Here is a 22,209-nt window from a genome sequence, read left to right as displayed (position 1 = left end):
GCTCAGTCACTTATAACTAAGCTATTTGTAGGTTGGTCTTCCAAAGTGTAAAATACTTTGCTCCTGACACTGTCAAAATATTGATTTGTTCATTTCAGCATCTTGACCAGTCAAAGTGCCCAACAAATTGTGTGAACGAAATTTGAGTTTTTAGAAAAACTGTTTAAAAAATATTAACACTTCAGTATAAGGGGCAATTTTCACTATTAACTTGTTGTTATTAGCATGCATATTATTGGCATATTGGCTGTTTATTAGTACTATTAAAGCACTTATTCTGCATGCCCATACTCTACAACCCTAATCCTACCCAATACCTAAACCTAACAACCACTTTACTAACTATTAATAAGAAACATATTAAGAGTTTATTGGGGGAAAAGTCATAGTTAATGGTTTGTTAATAGTGAGAATTGCCCCTAAACTGACGTGTGATCTTTTTGCAAGTCTTTTGGGTAAAAATGACACATTTCTGCTTTAACCAAGTGAATTGCAGATATTTACATAGATTGGTAATGCTGCTTGACTCTAAAGTTTTTCTTCTGTTTTTGTCTTTCTCTTCAGATCCCACAACAGGTACGAAGAAAAGCACATATATTATAGATGACAGATTTGTAATTTGATAAATGTAAATCTAAATGTTTATTCTATGTACAGATGACACACCTCTTGGACCCCCTGAAGATAAAGTTGCTGTGAGTGAAACCGAATTATTCCTACACAATTGTATGAAAATCCAACAATAATAATGATTTGTTTTAAATTGACAAAAAGTAACAGTTTGTATCTTATTATGTTTAATATACAATATTCATACTTCCAGCTTTTTTATATGTTTATGGAGGCTCAGAATGCAGACTTCAGCTTATCCAGATGAAACGTTGAAAGTAGTGACTGCCATGTAAAAAGCATTCCATTCTTCTCATAGGTGTATGTGGTCGTGGGAATCGCTGCGGTCACATTCACAGGCTTCATCTTGATGCTTGTCATTCTGAAGTTTGGACGCAACTCAAAATTTGGAATCAAAGGTAAGCGGCTCTCGGTTCCTTGCGCAGCTCTGCCAAGCTTCATTAAGGACTGTAGCTCTGGGCGAATGTATTGTGCAGACAGAATGAGTGGGTTTCTTTTGTAAAGTTGAAAAGAGAATGCTTAAGGAAAGGCTGTGATTTGTCTTTTTCTAGAACTCTACTAATTACTAACATGCACCTAATCTATTATGTTATTTTCTTGTATATATGGGTTAAGGGTAGACCAATGTGTTAAAGTTAGCAGAAAATGACAAAAAAATGTTTTTAAGCATTCATTTTGCTTATTTATTAGACACTTTTATATTTTCAGAAAATTGAGTGGTGCTTGCATGTACCAACTCCGAAAAGATAGTTGGGTGTTTTTGCATAGGCGTACAGAGTGTTTTAAGAACATTGTTAAGCGGTTTCTAGGGTGTTCAGGGTGGTTACAAGGTTACTTGCTGGCCCAAGAGCCCATATCCAGGTCTTTGATCAGATGCTAAGAAAAGTAATAACACGCCACATGATTTGAGGTATTATTCATAGCACGAACAGTGTGTCATGAGTTATTTGCCAATGTGTAATACTTCGGGTTAAGGATTTGTTTATGAGTTATGCTAGACAGTGAGACTATTCCAAATTTTCATTTCAAATCAGCATTTCTAGATGTACTGTGGTCGTTCCAGTCCAGTGTGTGTTAAATTTACATCAGTTGTTGACAGCAATGTGAAAGACTAACAGCATGACACGACACATGAAAACTGTGATAAAAATCCCAGTTACCACATAATTTATTTATCAAGGATTACTGTTTTATTTGTGTAAAAGTCAATATGAACTTATAGAGGTCTGAAAATATACAGAGCATCTTTTCTGTTATTTTGACCCGTTTCTCCCATTTTCTGCAAATAAATGTAAAAAGAAACAATATTTTTATTTGAAATTTGATAGAAATATTGTTAGTAGTTCACAAAATGAGACCAACATGAACATAAACAAATACTTATAAATAGTAAATTCAGAAAAACTGAAATGGTGCTTTGAAATGGTCTTTTTCGGCGGCTGTATATTCTTGCCTAAGCAAGCAGGCAACACTGACTAATAAAACTCAGAAACAGATCTCTCAGTTGATGCGTGTAATAAAAGGTGGAATTTAGTCTGGCCGTTTAATGTGTAAGAGTATGTTTGTGTTTGTTCTGGTTTATGACAGCTTGATAGTCAGTTGGTCTCTGAGTGGGAGCGTGTGATTGTTTTTGTGGTTTCTCTGAGAGGAAGTGTCGAGTTAGATGTCCTAAGGGGCTTATTTTCGCACGGTGGTCTTGAGTGTATGTGTGTGTGCTTGTGTATATGTCTTCTTGGTTTTCCGCAAGGACAAAATTAACGATTATTTACATATATGAACGCTTAATAGTGAATTATAATATTCTAATGGGTTTCGCTTTAGCGTTTTTTTATGATCTATTTGGTGTATAGCAAACATACCATTGCATCCCACATTGCTTCTTTGTTGCATTATTCTAATGTTATAACATTTCAGTATTATGAGGACTCATTCATTATTTGTAGTTAGTATAATGCCCCATGCTTTTTTTTACTACAGCATGCAGTTAGGCAAAACATTTACTGACCTTTGTAAACCCAGCTTGACTCGAGAATTGTGTGCTCGATTGCATGAAAATCTTACCTTTATGCCTTGATATTTCTTTAAAAAACATATTTTATGATTAAATGAAGATTTGAAACTGGGTCTCAGACTTTTGTGCCCCACTGTAAACACACATACACAAACGCAGGGACTCACTAAAATGTGGAGAAAAGCAGACCTGCACGTTTAGGAGAGGAAGTGGATGTGGAATGGAACTTGGTGAAATTTTAGCCCTCGGGTTCAGGAAGTGTGGGTGTCTGGAGAGACGCAGCGCTCCATCTGTATGAGACTGAGGAAGAGTGAGAGAGTCAGCAACCTTGTGCTTATCAATGATTCAAAGGGCAGGTTTCGTTTTTCTCTGGTTTGGACGAATAAAAAATCAATGAATCTCCTCAAGGTCAGAAGTATCATTGCTCCTAGACTTGTGGCCTTTGGTTAACGTGCTTAAGGTGCATCTCACCAGTCTCCCCTCTTTCCAGCCTTTCCCACACGTCTCTGCACTGTCAAAAGGTTTTTAAGGGAATACTTTGGATTTTAAACAACATTAAAAGACCATAGAAGAGTATAAGGACTTATCCCCCAATTATATAAAAAAGAAAACATGTCAAAGTAATGCCTGTAATGTCTAGTGAAAGACATGCACTGTTATTATATAGATACATACTGCTTCAGTAGTATGGACAGTTTCAACTTCTATCAGGACAAGGCAAAGCTGAAACATAGTACATAAACGTCCAGACAATATATGCAAGGACTACATTTGACTTCAAGAAACTACAAGCTCCACATTTCTAGATTTGAATTGAAACAACCTGAAATGTTTTGCTTATTGATAGCGGATTACTGTAAAACAAATTTAAACTGAAGTCCAACTTATTTCAGCATGCCTGAAATGCTTTCGACAGAGCATTACATGTTTTGGACCTGGAACATTCCTTTTGAAAAACAAGACGCTGTTTAAAACTAATACTATTACATTTTATCTAGTATTACTGACGTACACTACTGGTGTGAAAGTAGATGACATTTGTAACATAGATTTTGTAAATGATTCTATCTTCCTACTATAAAGCAGGAAAGGTTAATAGTCACTAAAGATTTCCATGTCCATGTTTAGTGGATCTGCGGCGACCAGAAACATTTTTGTTAGCACGGCTGCCCAATAGATCTTAAATAACATAACATTTTAGGATCAAATTAATTGAAAGCAAAGTCCATCCTGATGTTTTTTGGACATCAGTTTTTTACCATAGCGTTTTCCTAAAAGTAGAGGTCCAAAAGAGAGCGGAACTCGTCATAAAGTTTGCAAAAACAAAGGCCACCGTGATTCGTCAATTTTACTGACACTATTATACTATCGCACAGTCCTTGTGTAGTTTCACAGATCAGCTTACTGCAGCAAATACAGTACACCGTGACGGAAAGCAGTATGCTGTGCTCTTGAATTATTTTGTGATACTTTTAAATCAAACGTGGATCTGTCTGCGCAGCGCTTCAGGAAGTTAAACAGACCTATTTTAATACCCGGAGACTTTTACTGAGACTAATATTAACATTTAGGTCCACTCTGAGGGCCAAGAGAAACCTGACAGTTCCCCACATGGCATGTAAAATGTTTTACTGTGTCTTGGCTTTTCATCTGCAAGTGTAAGAGCACCATCAGTACACCATCTGCCGTCTTGATAGCCAGTATGTTTGTCTATGTTGCACTAAAACCAACAGAAAGAGCTCTGGTTGAACCTGCAGTCCTTCATTACAAATCATTACCAAACGCCATCTTCCGTCAGCCATTCACAGTGTACTTACAGTCTGTCTGTGCATGTGTGTGTTTAGAGTTAAAGGAGTGGATGTTGCCTTCCCACAACATTGACTGTTGCCATAGTTACAAGCGTCATAGTTACTCAGTTCCAGCCATGAATCCTTCTCAATGAATCACCAACAGCTGAGATCACACACACACACACACACGTTATACACACAAACATGTATACCTATACAGTTATATTTGATATCTGCTGGTATGTTGAAGAGACTGTTGATTAAAGCCTGACACATTGGGGCGGTTTCCCAGACACGGTTTATCTTAAACCGGTTCTAGGCCTTGGTTAAAATAGGTTATTATAATAACATTTAAGAAAAATTACTGTGTGTATCTTGAGACAAAACATTTGTGCTGATATATTTTCAGTGTTATTTGTTTTTGATCAAGACACCTCCAACATTTAAGTTAGTCTGGGACTAGGTTTAAAGGTGGGGTGACAAGCTATTGCATGCATTTTGACTCATGAACTGTTAAACGTGCAGGCTTCTCATGCTTAACATGGTCAACTTGACAAAAAACAAGTTAGACGTATCATGTCGTATTTCTGGTTTTGTTTTGTGGAAGGAAGAAAATCATTCAGGTTTCAAACAACATGAGGGTAAGTTAGAATTTCTGGGTAAACTGTTCATCATCATGTCATCATCATGACGACAAAAAGTTTTCCCAAATTTGTCATCTCATACACTCATTTTTTCATTGTGTCAAATCACTATTAGTGGGAGGATGTTGCTTGTAGTGTGAACTGTGCATTATATGTGTAGTGCTGCTGAAAAACAACACGTGTGGGGCTCGACGGTATGTTCTTACCTTTATCTAATGAAGTTACAAGTTTGATTCAATTTGGTAGCATTCATTTGGTAGTATATTGGTAGATATTAAATTGAGATAAAATTGCAATGAATTGTGTTTAGTTTGCCACCATCCACCGTGTTATTGTTACAGTATAGTTGATGAGAAGTTGAATATACCATCTTACAAAAGCACTAAAGACTAACTCCAGAATAACCCTTATCTTTTTCTCTGCTAAACTGCTTCTGGCTTTTGTACGCCGTTGACATTGTAGCAAAATCATTTACCCTATTATTTGTCTTTTTTGTTAGCTTTGTATTCATTTGTTCATTATGTAAATATATCATTTTTTCAGCTGTTATGTTGTGCTTTTTATTGTTTGATTTATATTAATGTTGTGATTTGTTTTGCATGTTTTGTCGTGTTCTGATTTGTCTTTTTTAGGTTTCATTTTTATTTCACAATGTTCCTGTTGAGGTCGTAGCAGATAACAATGACTGTGCTCACATCAGACTGAACTGGACCAAGAATTTTGTGGACCATTTTGGAAGAGCAGAGAGGTTTATGGCTGACCTCACCTGTAGCTTGTCCAGCCATCTAGACAATTGTACAGTAGCTGATATTGGACAGATGTTATTTGGTTGTTGCAGGAGAAGGGTTCTTGTAGCCCCTCCCCTTAGTCTAACCCAGTGTACCGAGGGAAATAGTGACCTGGTCACATACTTTTGCTGAGTGGATAAATGGGTGAATCCATCAGTGGCTTTGGGAGTTTCCAGAATCTGTGTCAGTGGGCAGCGCAGTCCTTAATGTTTTGAGAGAGGAGAAATTGCTCCCAAACCAAGTCCCTCATAAATGAATAATGCTAGATGGGCCCTATTTCACCCTGTTCAAACATTTAATGACCAGACAGCTAAACCATAAAGATGTGGACACAATAAGTGCAGACACCCATGCATATACTGTATGTGCAAAACAAGACATCAAATTCTATGTCATATATGAAATTATCATTTATAGATGCATACCGTAAGCATATATATACCATACTATTACAAGCAGGGAGAATGATTTTAATGTTAGTTAACTATCACTTTTATTCTCTGTAACACATGCACACACATTCAAAAATGTCAAGCAGTTTAAAGCCTCTTAAGCCTTTTGTTTTGTTTGTTGGGATGCACCCTGTAACCTAAATATTATTGGCGTCAACTCAAGTTGTTTTCCATTTAACTTCAGGCAAGAAATTGGACAGCCAATGAAATAAAAGATATCTTCAACATTAAATCTAAATTGACCCTATTTCTTTATTTCTGGTTTTACCATAAGTAGTTATTCAGCGCACATTATTCCAAAGAAAAGAGTTGTTGTTCTTCTCATTAAAATGTGTTAACTCTAAAACAACTATTCTTTTTAGTCGACATTTCCAAGCACTGTTATCTTTCAGCGAGACTACATTTTGTGATGCAATTTATGATGTAAAAAATTCAAGATGCACCAACATTTTTCTAGTTGAACACCTGATTCCCTGTCACATAACAGAAGTAATATGGGTTGCAAATGTTGACTGAATGAGAACATTTACATTTTGTGTTATTGTTTTATTACTACTGTCCATGTACAAATATTGTATATTTTGTTTTATAAGGGCAGAAAAATCTACTTTAGACATCAGAGACTTACTAACTTAGCTGGATATGTACAGCCTACTTAATCTAATGTGGTCCTAAAATGATTTAATCTTGCTCATCTCTGTTTAAGTCACTGTCTGTTGTTTATGTTGACTGGTTAGGTGTTGATTTTGTTTTAATAATAGGAACGATTTTAGATTATAATAACCCCGGACTCTCCCGGGATGAAAAATTTGATTTATTGTTTTTGCTTCAGAAAATAAATAACATTTTAAAATGTCCTGTTTATCAAGATCTCTTGCAAACCAACAAGAGACCGTGCTGCATTTAATAAAATGCATTACTGTAAATAACACAGTTCTGTTTTCTTGTCTCTAGACAGCATCAGTTTAGTCGGAAAACAGTAAGACTTCCTAAAAAACAGAAAAACAATCCGTCTCATGTCCCAGAGTGGAGGTGCAAGAATTTCCTCTCTCCCCCACCCTCATTCTTTTACGTATTCTGTCCCACACAAATATGACCAGATTTTAAAGGCAATACTGCAGCGTTATATGGCAGACATCGACATGGAAGCACAGAAGCAGCATCAGGCTTAAACACAGAAACTGTAAAGTAAATATGTCATTCTCATTGGATTTTTCACCAAGTGATAACCATGTGTTTAGCAAGAAAACGTTAAAATGTTCGGCGAACCGACAGCACTACGGGCGAGCATTGTTTAGTGAACACGCCTCTAGTAAGCGTTACTACATTTACATTTGTCATATTTGTTGATGCACCTTGAAACGGATAGCCTGGAGTGCTTTTCCTTTTTGGTTGTCGACGTATGGCGAGCTGGCAGAGATTTAAGCGAAAGAACGTTTCATGAAGTTAGTAATTATTTTAGGCTTGTGTCTACAGTTTAATTGCATAATGTGTTGTATTGTGAAGAGAAACCTGCTGGGCCACTCCCCCCAGCATACTGTGCTGTGACTTTGTTTTAATTGTCGCCTTCCACTCTTCGATTTACAACATCTGTTCTCATATTTTCTTTCTTTAATTCTTAAAAGACGAAGTCCGTCCTGCCACTCTCTTTACGGAACATATTTTCTTTTTTCTAGGCCGAAAGTATTCAGTGGGTTTCATGTTGATACAAAGGGTTTCATCCAAATCTCTCAACTCCCTAAATTCGGCCAGGAGACTGAAAACAAACCCCAAAACATTCTCTAACCTAACTTTCCACCTTTGGGCTACATGTGTTTACCTTCTAAAGATGTTGAGTGACATGATCCAGGCAATGCTCCGCTAGCTGAACAATTCCTTAAGAAAGAAAATATTTACTACTGTCACTTTAAAAAGCTTTGCTGAAAGATTCAAGTCTAGCATTCGTGTTATTTTATGTTTGGTCAGAAGAGATTGTTTATGATTTTTGCTTTGAGAATACCCTGTTTGAGAATTCTGGGCTGTATCCTGAATAGCGCTGAATACCCTAATGACCTTATAGCTTTAGAAAAATGTGCAGTGTACAACAGCGCACTATGCAATCCCATAATGCAATTCACTTGACCTTGAATTTGCATTGAGAGGAATGAAAGATAAGTAATCACTAATATATTTTACTTGACTCATTAATATAACTGCCAAAAGTTACCAATGTATGCAAATCTATTCAAATGGAAAATGATCATAAATATACTGTATCTATATTAAAACTAGTTATTTAGAGGGACGGTGTGATTATGTGACACCAAAATGATCATTGTTTAATATTCTACTTTCTAAAGAGGTAAGCTGTATTACCGTATGTACAGTCTGTTCTTAGCATTAGGCTAGTTTTCTGTTCCAGTTCATTTGATTTGACTTTTATTTGAAAGGGATTTAAGAATCAGACCAGCAAAAATGCGAATGCAACCCGAGCTGGTAAGGTAGTGTGTATTCTATTGTTACATGAACTTCCTGTCACCTTGGGGTCTCCAGAAGGAATAGCGCCAAGCATTTTACTGTCACACGAGACGGTGAGAGCGTTTTCGTCTTTAAAAATAGCATCAAACATTAAAACAGAGAAAACGAATCAATCTCAGTTATTTTTGGGAATATGATATTTTCCTCTGCGTGTGCTGGCCTGACTTTTTGAGAGCGCCCCCGCTCAGTATTGCTGTGTAACCGAAATCCAATCCTGGAAACAATCTGCCCGCTGCTTTCCTCCCTCATCGCTCTTTCCTTCCCGCCCCTCATCCATTCATCTATCCGTCCATCTATCCATCTCTTCTCATTAACTCCTTTGATCAATAGATCACTTCCTCTCTGCTTGCAAAAAGAAAAGCAGAGTTTAAGAGTGAGCATTGGCTGGGTTTTCTTACAGGATACATCCAGTTCCTTAATGAGCACAAGAGCACTTGATTCTGACTGAGTGTCTGTGTTTTTTTGGCCTCTACTCAATGTGCATCTGAACAGAAATACCTCATTCAACATAGTTGAAACAATCCAGGAAAACTGGCCGCCGGGGACCTGCTGCTTATTGTATTTTGGGGGGCTACAGTGATATGGAATTCATTTCCAAAATTTGATCTTTGTAGCTCTTATTCTTTTATATATAAAACCATATTCAATTTACAATGTTTATTTTAAACATATATTGGATGGGGTGCCAGAAATGTATTTTTCAGTCAATTACTATAATTCCACGTTTTACAGAATTTCTGAAATAAATATATATATATATATATATATATATATATATATATATATATAGAACGCTTCTGTGCCACATGAAGAAATCATTTGAAATAAAATGTCAAAAATTTGGTCTCCATATAAATATTTAGATTTTGTTGAGAAAAGAGACAGTGGAGTGATATATAATATACAAACAGCACTGGCCAGCATGACTATGTCTCGTGTAGCCAGACCTTTTCATAGTTTCCCGCTTTGAATGGACAAAGACTGCCCGTGAAGACATATAACTGACAGGTAAAGCAACAAATCACGTTTTGTTCTATTTAGGGGCGTGGAAGTGTCCCCACAGTAACAGACCCGTGTGCATTCGTGTACATGTCCTGCACCATGGAGATTATAGACTTTGAAGTGAGGAGGGCATGTAGTGATCCTTACGTTTGCCTATTGACTTGGAAGAACCAAATCAAAGTTTGTCAGTGTGTCTGCCGGAGTGTATAGGGTATATCCTCCAACACTTTCCTGTTTAAAGTCATTTAAAAAGCACTCTCATTGAACCATTACATTTTAAAATAATGTGTAATAAATGACATACCGTATTTCACACTAGGCCTAATAAGACTTAAAACTGTGCTAAAAGGCTGATATTATTAATCCTGCGTCTTTGAAATTTGTTTGAACCCCAGAAGCTTGTAAATCACAGTGTGACATGTATCTCGTGAGGCCTTCAACATTAAATTATCAGCGAGAATCAATATAACAGCTTGAGATTCGCCCTGCCTCAGGCTCATATGCTGTAATGTCAGGACCCCTGGTCACTTGGTTGCTTCTGATTGTCTCTTCTTTCAGCTGCTTGCTCTCATTGTCTCGCCCTCTTCACTCTGACCAGACTGCAGTCTCTGACCCCTGTCTCTTAACTCTATTTGTAATGATTTTAGGGAGTGAATAGAAAACAAGTATTTAAACTTAAGGTTAATCAATCAAATGCGGGGTTTGCTCATGTATGTATAAATGTATGAATTACATTTAAAAATTAAAATAATTTTATGGCAAAAAGGTGTTTTAGGTTGTTCATTTTCTTTTTCGGCATTGTTATTATCAGCAATGCAAAAAAAGTGACGATATCGAAAATACATAACTGCCTTATTGTTTTTATTAAACATAGAAACTTCTTATCAAAACTTTGTTTTGGTACACAAACAATGTTTTATCCGTCTGCTACAATTTATCATTTATCCTTCACAGACCATTGGACTCCTAAACAGACTCTCAGCCAACAAAGCCCCTAGTATACCCGTTTTATACCCCTGTAAAAAATACAAAACGTATTTGGTTGAAAAACGTTCATTAAGAAATTTTATTGGCACTACATGTTTTTATTCTTTTTAAAATTCTATTTAATATATTCACACACCCACGTAGAACCATATATCATATATAACACAATCATCAAACCTCCGCAGTGCACAACTTTCAGTAATCTTTACAGTTGCTCCATGAATAAAGCTGAGTATCTTCTGCAGCTTCAGATGATGCCATAATTGCCATGAATACATCAAATTGTTCATTATTTTCAGAGACACTTTTCTAATGGGGTACAAGTAACAAGATGCTTAGTTTTCGAGTAAATGTGCCATCAGATGGGTCATCACAACATGGTGAGGCTTCAATTTCCTGTTTTATTCTCTCAGATGTCACTAATAAACCTCCGCCAAAGCCACGTTTAACACACCACTGTGATCCAGGCAAACCTAGAATGCTGTACGTCTTGTCCGTATTGTCACTAGGAGTTGAATCTGTAATTTTCTGTATTATTACTTATGGTACAACACAGTCTTGAAGTATGTATAAGAGGCACATGAGACATTTTGTGTGGTGTGTCCAAAACCAAACGTAAAAAATAACAAAATAATCTGAAATATTTACAAAAAGTGAATACAATTATGGAAAGAAAGATAAATGACATAATTAAACCCATTCAATAAAACCCAATAGGCAACGCATTTAAAGGACATACTTGCTCTCATGTTCAAGACAGATGTTCTTTAGAGAAATTCTCATGAAAGCTGATCAGTTATACCCTTGACTATTGCACAATTTTGCTGAACATTCTTTGCACATTGTTCTCGACATTTGAGGATATTAATTCAGGTTTATTAATTTCATCTATTGTTTATTTCCAAAAACTGATAACTGACTGCCGTAATAATTCTTTGGTGACTGATTTTAAACAGAGTATGAAAGAAAGAAAGATATTTAGTATTGTACTAACTTCTACAGTGGGCTCCATGAGTCTGAGAACACTGGTAAAAACAACTATTTAGCTTTGTTCTCTAACTACAAACTTCTCTATTACAAATTATATGAACATAACAATATATACAACGTTTGATAAGAGCATTTACACGAGTTTCCGAAAATGTTGTATTTATTTAGTATGTTCTACATTTACTATAAACGCAGCATTTACGTGATGATTTATTTTATAATTTAAAACCCCAATGTCGCATTATTTAGGACCTCACTGTACTGTGTACAGATACTGTGTTGTGCGTACTGTACTGTGTGAGCTGCTCATTCTTGCAGCTGATGTAGTCGACCAAGGGACTAGCAGTGACAAGATAATTCTTCTATTTTTATTGTATATTTTAAACCTTGTTTTATAGCTAAATGTATATTTTTAGTGTTATTGCCATAATGTATCAGCAGTCTTTTTAATGATAACTGTATTTAAAAACTAGCTGAAAGGAAATTGCTTGTTCATTTTGACAATCAAAGTAACATTTTTATTGTTTATACAATATATAAAATAACCGTTTAATAACACTATACTACTAGGAAATGTTTTATAATCGCATGAAACATTTAAAAGCTGTATATTGAAGCATTACTTCTGTAACTGAATGTGTGTTTGTCTTCAACACAGGTCCTTCCTCAGTCATCAGTAATGATGACGACTCTGCCAGCCCTCTTCATCACGTCTCCAACGGCTCAAACACACCTTCATCCTCTGAAATGAATGCAGACGCCGTCATCATCGGCATGACCAAGATTCCCGTCATAGAGAACCCACAGTACTTCCGCAGCGGCCTTCTCAAATCTGACACTTGTGAGTCCACTTGTTTGTCTGTCGGTTTAAAGCTGCCTGTCTATGTACTGTCATTTACATGATAGCAGTAATAATAGCATATTATCCCAATGCCAACAAAAAGAGTAATGAATGGGTAAACCTTGTGTATTTCATGTCATTTCAGGAAATCATATTTAATCATCATGACATCATTCTCAAAAGCTGTTATACAGTACTTTAAAAGTCTGAAGTTGACCTTATAACTAGCAAATATTATATTAATATTATAGCAAATACTAGGCAGTCAGTATTCGTTTGTTCTTGTGCCAAGAGGAAATACTTTTTTTCTATGAAATTGAGTTCCATCATTTGTACAATCATATATCACAGTGTACATTTATTTGAAAGACTACTACTTGTTAATATAGTATTTAATTATAATAATAATATATGTATTTAAGTACCATAATAACATATTAATTATATTTAATGAATATATCATTTTAAATACTATAATTAAAGTAAACGAGAGTAAATATATCATTTCTTTTTTGGTCGACAGTATCAGTATCAGTAATGAGAGTAAAACCTTGAGTCAGGTGGAAAATTAGCCATTTATTTTCTATCCAGATTTGATCAATACAACTTGAGCATCAAACTGACAGGTTCCCTGTGTTCTTTTTTCCTGTCCAACCCTAGTTACTTTTAATATAGCCAGGGTTATGGTGTACAGTCAGTTACTGTGGATCGATGCCACCTCATCATGTAGCCCTCACTAATGTAATCGTCTGACCGGCTAGTTTTTCTTCAAAAGCATTTCTTAATCGCATTAAGAATAAATCTCAGAGAGCGCTGTGTCTGTTCAGACTGTCCTCTCCCGCTTTTCTCCTATCTCTTTCTCTCTCACCACACTAAACGCCTGATTCATCATGCTTTATCTCTGTACTGTCCTCACTCTTTTCAGAGACGCCTTCCTTGAGTCAACAAACACTAAAACTCTTTCCCACCATATCTGAGATCGTCTCTAGTACACCTGTATTCTTTTTTTCGTTGATGATTTAAACTCATGGACACCAAGAATTTTATAGAACATGACAAAAAATCTCTTTAATTTAGGTTTTAAGTTTAGCGGTTTGGTTTTATTATTGCTCTTTTAATATACAGCGTGAGCCCCCTGATAATGAATTTCTTTGAGATGATGCTGGGGCTTGCAGTACGCAGCGGTAATGCTCTGCGGAAATGGAAATCTATCATCCACAAAAGTGTATTTCACTGTTTGTTTATTACATATTTTGTACAAATTATAATCCTTTCTGTAACCACTAAGATTGTAGTCCTATCCTCCCAATTTCCTTGCAATTCCACAGATGTCCCCCCCCAAAAAATCTCCAGATTAGATGGGGCCTGTCTATACTCATGGGGGTGGTGTGACTGTTGTCAGGCTAAAGCTCAGGTCTGGCGACCATAAGGAAATAGTTTGGGCCCTTTAAAGATTGAGCCATGACATGAGCTATCACCACTTTGACCATGAGCGAGGCACTTAACCTCAGGATGCTCCAGCATGATTGTCCTTGTAATGAGTGTTCTGTAGTCTCTTTGGATAAAAGCATCTGCTAAATGACTACTTACATGCTTACATATTTAACCATTCCCAAAAACAATGGGTTCCAGATTAGAAAAACGGTTCAGGTGTAACCCACCCGTAAAGTAAACTAAGCCTATTTCAGGTCTATTGAGATAATATAACAACGGAATTATACAGTATTATGCAACATTATTTTCCTGACATTTACACACATTTAAGTCCCTTGTGTATCGATGTTTAAATTAAATATGCTCTTATGTTATTTTTTCTTGTCAGTTGTTCAACACATTAAGAGACACAACATTGTGCTGAAGAGAGAACTTGGTGAAGGAGCTTTCGGAAAAGTCTTCTTGGCAGAATGCTACAACCTGTCGACAGAACAAGAGAACATTTTAGTTGCCGTGAAGGTGAGTTTTTTTTTAAAAAGACAATCGATCAACAATGGTGTAACCTGCTATCGAATGGAAATCAAGTTTTTCATGGCATATGAAGTGTTTGTATGTGCTCCGTGTGTTTGTAGACTTTGAAGGAGGCCAGTGAGAATGCCAGGAAGGACTTTCATCGTGAAGCCGAGCTGTTGACTAACCTTCAACACGAGCACATTGTCACGTTCTATGGTGTGTGTGTGGAGAGCGACCCCCTTATTATGGTATTCGAGTACATGAAGCACGGCGATCTCAATAAGTTCCTCAGGTACAGTTCTGCTTGAATGAGTCTGTGTGTATCGGAATCCAATAGTGCCTAGTCAGTTCCTTTCTGTAATTTCTGTGTCCTTGTAAGACGATAGTCACAATTTATCATGTGAAGAAGCCGCCACCGACTCCCAGGAAATCAGCCAGTCATACCACATACTACTAATACTACCAAATTCACATTTAGTGTTCCTTGAACTGTGATTTGATAAAGTAGTACTGGATCTGACGTTTTATAACCACCGGATTGGAAGATTTGACCATAAAACCTTTTTTTTCTGTTCACCTGCAGGGCTCATGGTCCAGATGCTGTCCTGATGGCTGAGGAACAGATCCTGCAACAGGCAGAGCTCACGCAGTCTCAAATGCTCCATATTGCTCAGCAGATCGCAGCGGGCATGGTGTATTTGGCCTCCCAGCACTTCGTTCACAGAGACCTGGCCACACGAAACTGCCTTGTCGGAGAAAACCTCCTAGTAAAGATTGGGGACTTTGGAATGTCTCGAGATGTTTACAGCACAGATTACTACCGGGTAAGCTTTCTAGTGTTTCTTCTTTTCTCTCTGTACTTAAAATCAACTATACTGTACACAGTGGTCCCCCAACTTTTTTGTACACTTATACTAAACCACACATACAGTGATATAAATGTTACTGGATTAGTTCCAAAATATGGAAAAATTAAGCAAGTGGTATCTGCAAACACATAACACCAGAGATCTTTAGTGAATTTTAGTAAATAGAGTATATGAGGTCAGTTCCCCTCAAGTTCATGCAGGTGTTTTAGCAAAGTAACCACCGGTAATCGTAGACAATAACTAAAGGCACACTAATCTTTTTAATCAACCTAAAAATACTTCCTTCTGTGTCAGTTTTTGCTATCTGAAATATGTAAATGGATGTAATTTTTACGGAGTTTTATGTTTTATTTTTCTTAGACAGTTTCAATATTTTGATAAAATTTTTAAATAAATGGATTTAAAGTGAAGCTGTATTGTTAACGCTATTTTAACAGGCCATCATATCAGTTATTATCATATAAAATTATTATCACCTTTCAGTGTCAAACTTTTTTTTTACATTGGTGCATCCTTCCCTCCCTTACTATAATTTAACTCATAGGTATACATTGCGGGTCAGACAGGTGGGACATGTCCCCGCCACTTTTTGGAAGAAATAAAAAATACAGAGTGTCTATTTACAGTGTCAATAGTCCGTCTTGTAAGCAGAGGCTATTTACATGAACTCCCCCTACCAATTACAGATTGTAATAGAGAAAATGTAAGAGCCGCACAAACAAACTGGCTGCTACAGTGGTGTAGAACGTAAAGCCTGTGTTGCTTTTCATGTCGTCTTGTCCTTATTTTTCTCGATATGCGGTTGCTATTGTCTATCGCAAGATTAATTCCATTGTATTTAATAGAAAACTTGTTTAAAATAAAATGAAAAAGTCACAACTTTGTAGTTTCATGAAATGTATAGTTTTCTGAAAGTTCTAAAATTCTGAAAGTTCATTATATATTGGTATCTGGCAATGAACGAAGTAACACGTGAAAATAAGAATTCAGACACACCAATATTTTTACATGGGGAAAACATACACATTCGTTTGCTGTAGTTTTTATTTAGTTACAAATTAATATATTTAAATGCTACATAAAAATATCTGATGGTAGGTCTGCATGATTATGACAAAATAATTCTTGCTTTTCCCCATGACATTGTAGTTGTGATGAATAATGTTGATTCAATTGTTTTGAAACTGCACACCGTATTCTTTACAGAAAACATTCTGCTCCTGAAATGATTACTGTTTTCGTTCTGTTTTACACATTAAAGGAATTGTTCACTTACAACAAACATTTTCATGATAATTTACTTTTTGATGAAAACATTCCAGGATTATTCTCCATATAGTGGACTTCAATGGACTCCAAACGGTTGAAGGTCAAAATTACAGTTTCAGTGCAGCTTCAAAGGGCTTTAAACGATACCAGATGATGAATAAGGGTCTTATCTAGTGAATTGATTGGTCACAAATGCTCACCTCGCTCTGTTCTGCAAAGCGTGTTCACGACTCAACATATTACGTAATTATGTTGAAAAGGTCACGCTTGACATAGGCGGAATCAAGGATAGGCACATGAAATTACCATTTTAAACATAAAACTGACACAAAGACAATTAAATATGTGTCGTAGAACATTCAACAACTTTTGAATGGTCCTCCTTCTCCACATTTGTGACCTTTTCAACGTAATTACGTATTACCTGAAGTCGTGATGGCGCTTCGCAGAACAGAGCAAGGTGAGCATTTGTGTTTATAAAGTATATCTTTTTTTTTTAAATGACAATCGTTTCGCTAGATAAGACCCTTATTCATCATCTGGTATTGTTTAAAGCCCTTTGAAGCTGCACTGAAACTGTAATTTGACCTTCAACCGTTTGGAGTCCATTGATGTCCACTATATGGAGAAGAAATTATCATGAAAATGTATGTTGAAAGTGAACAATTCCTTCAAAACTCCTCAAAACTGTAAAATAACTTGTAGATAACTACAAGAATTATTTGTGACTGCTGTAAACGCGCTGTTTATGCACCCGTTAAAATAAATGGATCCTTCGCACCATGTACGTGCCCCTTGCGCACCCATATTCCCAATATTCGTTATTAAAGTATTCTTTTCCTGCTACCCGTCATCCCCACCACTTTTCAAAACAAAGTTACACTGCTGATTTCACAAGTCTTTAAAATGATAAAAATGACATTACCTTACATTCTATTACAGTTTCAGTATGTGAAAGTGAATGCTGGCTTCAAATCCTTTTCCCAGTATACATATAAATCAATATGCTTCTCATGTTCGTGGCTACGTATGTATTACTGAATACCAGTTATTCGAACACCTTGACCCTAGTGGATTTTGCCTCTGTGATGTCAGCAGAATTTCAGTCAGTGTGTGCGTGTGTCCTGATTTTCTCCTGTCAGTAAGTGTCTCTCAGATTAGAATTCTGAGAGGAAGGTGGCGTGGGAACAGGAAAGAGGGGTTACTATGGCAACAGCAAAGAAAAAGAAGAGAGCGCTTGCGCCATCCGTCAGAAGCCGAAAAAGTCATTAAAGATCTCTTATTAGTATTCACCTCCATGTTCAGCATGTAGGCCTACGGAGAGAGAAAGAGAGATCTAGACACAGGGAGAGAGGCCTAAGTTAGGGAAACAGTCAAAACCAAGGAAAAGATAAAGAAATGTAATGATCGGGGGTAGAAAAGGCAGAAACCAAACCTTACACTATAGGAAAGAAATGCAGAGATTGTTGTAGAGAGACCGACATGTCTCTTTATTTTTGTATATTTATGATGTTCTCCACTTATTTATTGATAGTGTAAATGATGAAGATAACTGTGTTCGTCGATAACTGTGTATCAGATGTTTATGATTCTTATGACACGCTTCTTCATTTCACGAGCCTCTGTTGAGATTCAGATGTGGGTCAGTGGATTTGTGTGTGTGCGCTATGAGTACACCATTGATTAGGCATATACGTAGAACATCAGTTGCCATAGAAACAGCTGGTCGGAGAAGGCAGTGGATGATGGGCGGAGTGAAAGCATGTTGTGCAACCACAGAACTCAGGCACTTCATAACATTCTTACAAACCCACATTTGTTCATTATAATCCATATTTAGAGACTTGATAACCATAGTGCAAAGTCTTGTCTTGTTATCAAATTGTCAGACACCACTCATTTTGGTCTTTCAGACTGAGCATAATATTAATCCAAAATATATTAAATATTAATTAAAAAGGGCCGGATTTTACAAGGTGGCTTATTTGTATGAATTCATATGATGTGAGTTGTGCCATAAATGTGTTAAAAAAGGAACAGGTTTATTCAATTCATTACGGATGAATAAAATCAAGTCCCAACCTACATGTTATCAAATGAAATATTTCGTCTTAAATATTGTTATTTAAATATGAATCTACAACATTAGCTCCGGTAACAAACCAGTACCATTGCTCATATTAGAGATCTGGTTGAAGCTGTTCTCAGAAGGGCGTTTCTGTGTGAGTGTGTGTGTACAGAATGTGTGTTTGATCCTAGTGAATTGAGGTTTTAATAGCACTTGTGTAGTAGACCACTTTTTAAGTGACGCTTCCAGTCGGCAGCTCCACTGTGGGACCACTGAAAAAGCCTAAAAGCTTTTGACCTTAATATTTGATGAGTCCAGTATGTTAAACCAATTAATCTGAGACTAATCCACATACTGGACCGCAATTTCATAATTAATATTTCAGAGGCAGCGCATTATGGAGAAAGCTAATAAATGAAATGATTGGTTTTGGGGTTGAGCTTTAGGCCAGACCAACTCCCCGACCTTACGGCATCCAAATCCAGAGAGGAAGGCTTTTCTGCACTATATCAGGTCCTGAACTGAAAATACTATTGACCACTCGTGCTTTGAAAGTCTGTATGGATCTTTCCATTAAGATTTGTCAGACACTTCTGGTTTTGCTGTAGAGATAAACTTTTATTCTACAATTATTTGACTCATCAGTTTTTTGTTAGAGGTCTGTTTTTTAGAGTACTGTATTTTTGCCCAACATTGAAAAGTTGATGTCTTTGGTTTTTTAATTAATGTGGCATAGTTGTACTTGGAGTTTAAAGTGAAGCTTTGAAAATAATTCAAGAAAAAAATACAAACAATAGTGGTAGTCTGGGGAGGGGGAATTGGAGCTCGAGTATTGTATCCTCTTCAAAGCCCCTCTATAAATGGCACAAAAACTCATGAAATACCCCAAATGTTTAGTGTCTTTTTTTTGTACCATACACATCATATTTGATGAGGACAACATGAGGGGGCATTAAAAGCAAATGTTGTATGCCCCCAGACATAACTTTGCCATTACTGTACACTGTATGTAAACTAGTAACTTTGTATTAGCACCTAATGTACTATTGCTCTTGTATGACATATCGCTTATTGCTCCCCGAATTCTTTGTAAGTTGCTTTGGATAAAAGCATCTGCTAAATGACTGAATGTAAATGTTAATGTAGTTGAAAGGGTTATAAACATACAAACACAAAACATCGCATTGACAAACACACAGAATCTTTCTACCATGACCACTTTTTGGAAATGCATTTGTATTTTATTAGGGTACAGTAATTCATTCACACATTTTTGATTTTAGAAAGTTATTTTTGAAGATAACATTGAAAGAACAACATTGTGAGTTTGATCATTTGCATATTCAGTCCCTGAAATAATGCGATTTGTTGTCATAATTGTATGTACTCTTGTCATTTCAAACCTGTATGACTTTCTTTTTTCCGTAGAACACGAAAACATTTATTTTAAAGAATGTTGTTAACTGAATGGGGTCCAATGCTGTTCAGTTACCAACTTTCTTCAAAACATCTTCTTTTGTGTCCTGCGGAAGAAAGAAAGTTATAATGGTTCGAAATGACAGGAGATGACCGAATTTTCATTTTTGGGTGAACTAACTCCTTAAACACACTCCTTGATAGAAACAGTGCGCAGAGATAGGAAATTATATTGGGACCAGGAAATGTTGCTGGATATGAGCCCCATGGCTCATGTAAAAACACATAGACAAGTCATTCCATTTGTCTCTCATGTGTAGGTTGGAGGTCACACCATGCTGCCAATTCGTTGGATGCCACCAGAAAGCATAATGTACAGGAAGTTCACCACAGAGAGTGACGTCTGGAGTCTTGGAGTGGTGCTGTGGGAAATTTTTACCTATGGGAAACAGCCCTGGTACCAGCTTTCAAATAATGAGGTACACAAACTCTACATCCAGATGTTATCCACACCATGTTGCTCTCAATCTTGTGCTAGAATTCCATGACTTTCTGTTTTATATCTAAAACTAAGTGAATGCAATAACCTCCTGTACTCGATTTGTTTCCTGGAAGGATGAGCTGTTAGTGTGTCTACCAGTTGGGCTACAAGAGCACTGGACAGTTGTTTACGTTTGATGCCTTGCTCTTTCTAGGTTATTGAGTGTATCACCCAAGGACGTGTGCTGCAGCGACCCCGAACCTGTCCTAAGGAGGTGTATGACTTGATGTTAGGATGTTGGCTGAGAGAGCCACACACCCGGCTCAACATCAAAGAGATCCACAACCTGCTTCTCAACCTGGCAAAGGCATCCCCTGTGTACCTGGACATCCTAGGATAAGAGAGCCTGTGTTATTTGTGTGGGACTGCACATGGACACCTAAACCTGCCCTCCTCTTGCTTATCCATCCCATCATTCTTCTCTTCTCCAGCTTTAAGACCTTATTTTTTGCCTTGTCGTACTCAACACCTGTGTTCACAATGTAAATGTCTAGATAGATCAGCAACAGGGTCTCGTCTGTTTACATTATGACTACGTGTGATGTAATTCCGAACAGAAAACGCAGGAATGACGATGCGGTTTTTACGCACCTAGAACAAAATGTCACACAGGTTGACCTTCCTCAACTTCTGGACCAAGTGAACTCAACTGCATACTCGATCATTACACTGGTCACAACTGCGAATCGGATTTTGTCCAACATTCAGGAGCATAATGAGAGGAAAAACAAACAGCTTTTTTTCTGCCCACTGGAATCTTGTCAGCACACGGCTATTGTATATCTTGTACAATATCATATACAGTAAATGTCATGTAGGGAAAGGTTTGGACACATCAACTCTTCATTCGCTAGTTATTTCCATATTTTAGGATAAAGAGTTTAAAACTATCAAATAACACAAATGTAATTATTATAGTAGAATGTCAAATCAAAATCTCAGTTTTACTGTATATCTGTGTTCATTCTTCATTCTGGGAATGTAGGCATAGTTTGTTGCTTTTTATTTATAGATATTTATTTATTTGAAAATGGATGAAAAGACATTTTAAGATCATGAGAAACACGCATTCACTCCAATGTGTCCAAACCTGGGAAGTGCACATCTGATTCTGAACATCATGATAGCCAGTGACATGCTGCGAGTGCTGTATACACTATATATTCATATGATGTATGTGTTGCTAAATCTGGGTGTTTAATTGTAAGCTTTTGGACTCTGACCAAGCAAATGGGAAATGACGTGACCCACTGAAATGCGTTCAGCACAGTAGAAATTTCTGTTCTGCTCTCAACACTACAGAACATGCACCATAGAGGGCTAAATGGAGTCCTTTGAGAAAAGGCCGTACCTCAATACTGTCAATGTGCATTTACTACAGGAGCTTAATTAGGGAGAGTGGACGATTATGGCGAGGACTGAGTTACAACCTCCTTCCGTCTTTCTC

At 36.8% G+C, this 22,209-nt stretch overlaps 1 protein-coding gene across 1 annotated transcript in view; it reads left to right on the top strand.

Annotated features, from left to right (window-relative positions):
* Positions 1–21,102, top strand: part of ntrk2a (neurotrophic tyrosine kinase, receptor, type 2a) — a gene marked incomplete at both ends in the record, with an annotated part of 28,602 nt that extends 7,500 nt beyond the window's left edge. Inside the window, 9 exons of the mRNA XM_079467110.1 lie at positions 565–576; positions 658–695; positions 929–1,028; positions 12,470–12,652; positions 14,475–14,605; positions 14,719–14,891; positions 15,183–15,423; positions 20,542–20,700; positions 20,917–21,102. Coding sequence (XP_079323236.1) covers positions 565–576; positions 658–695; positions 929–1,028; positions 12,470–12,652; positions 14,475–14,605; positions 14,719–14,891; positions 15,183–15,423; positions 20,542–20,700; positions 20,917–21,102 — 1,223 coding nt within the window. The remainder of the gene's footprint in view (positions 1–564; positions 577–657; positions 696–928; positions 1,029–12,469; positions 12,653–14,474; positions 14,606–14,718; positions 14,892–15,182; positions 15,424–20,541; positions 20,701–20,916) is intronic.
* Between the last annotated feature and the right edge of the window lie 1,107 nt (positions 21,103–22,209).

This window comes from Barbatula barbatula, assembly GCF_947034865.1.
Source record: "Barbatula barbatula genome assembly, chromosome: 11".
NCBI lineage: Eukaryota > Metazoa > Chordata > Actinopteri > Cypriniformes > Nemacheilidae > Barbatula > Barbatula barbatula.
Note: the sequence above shows the minus strand (reverse complement) of the source record. Positions and strands in the feature narration are given on the sequence as shown.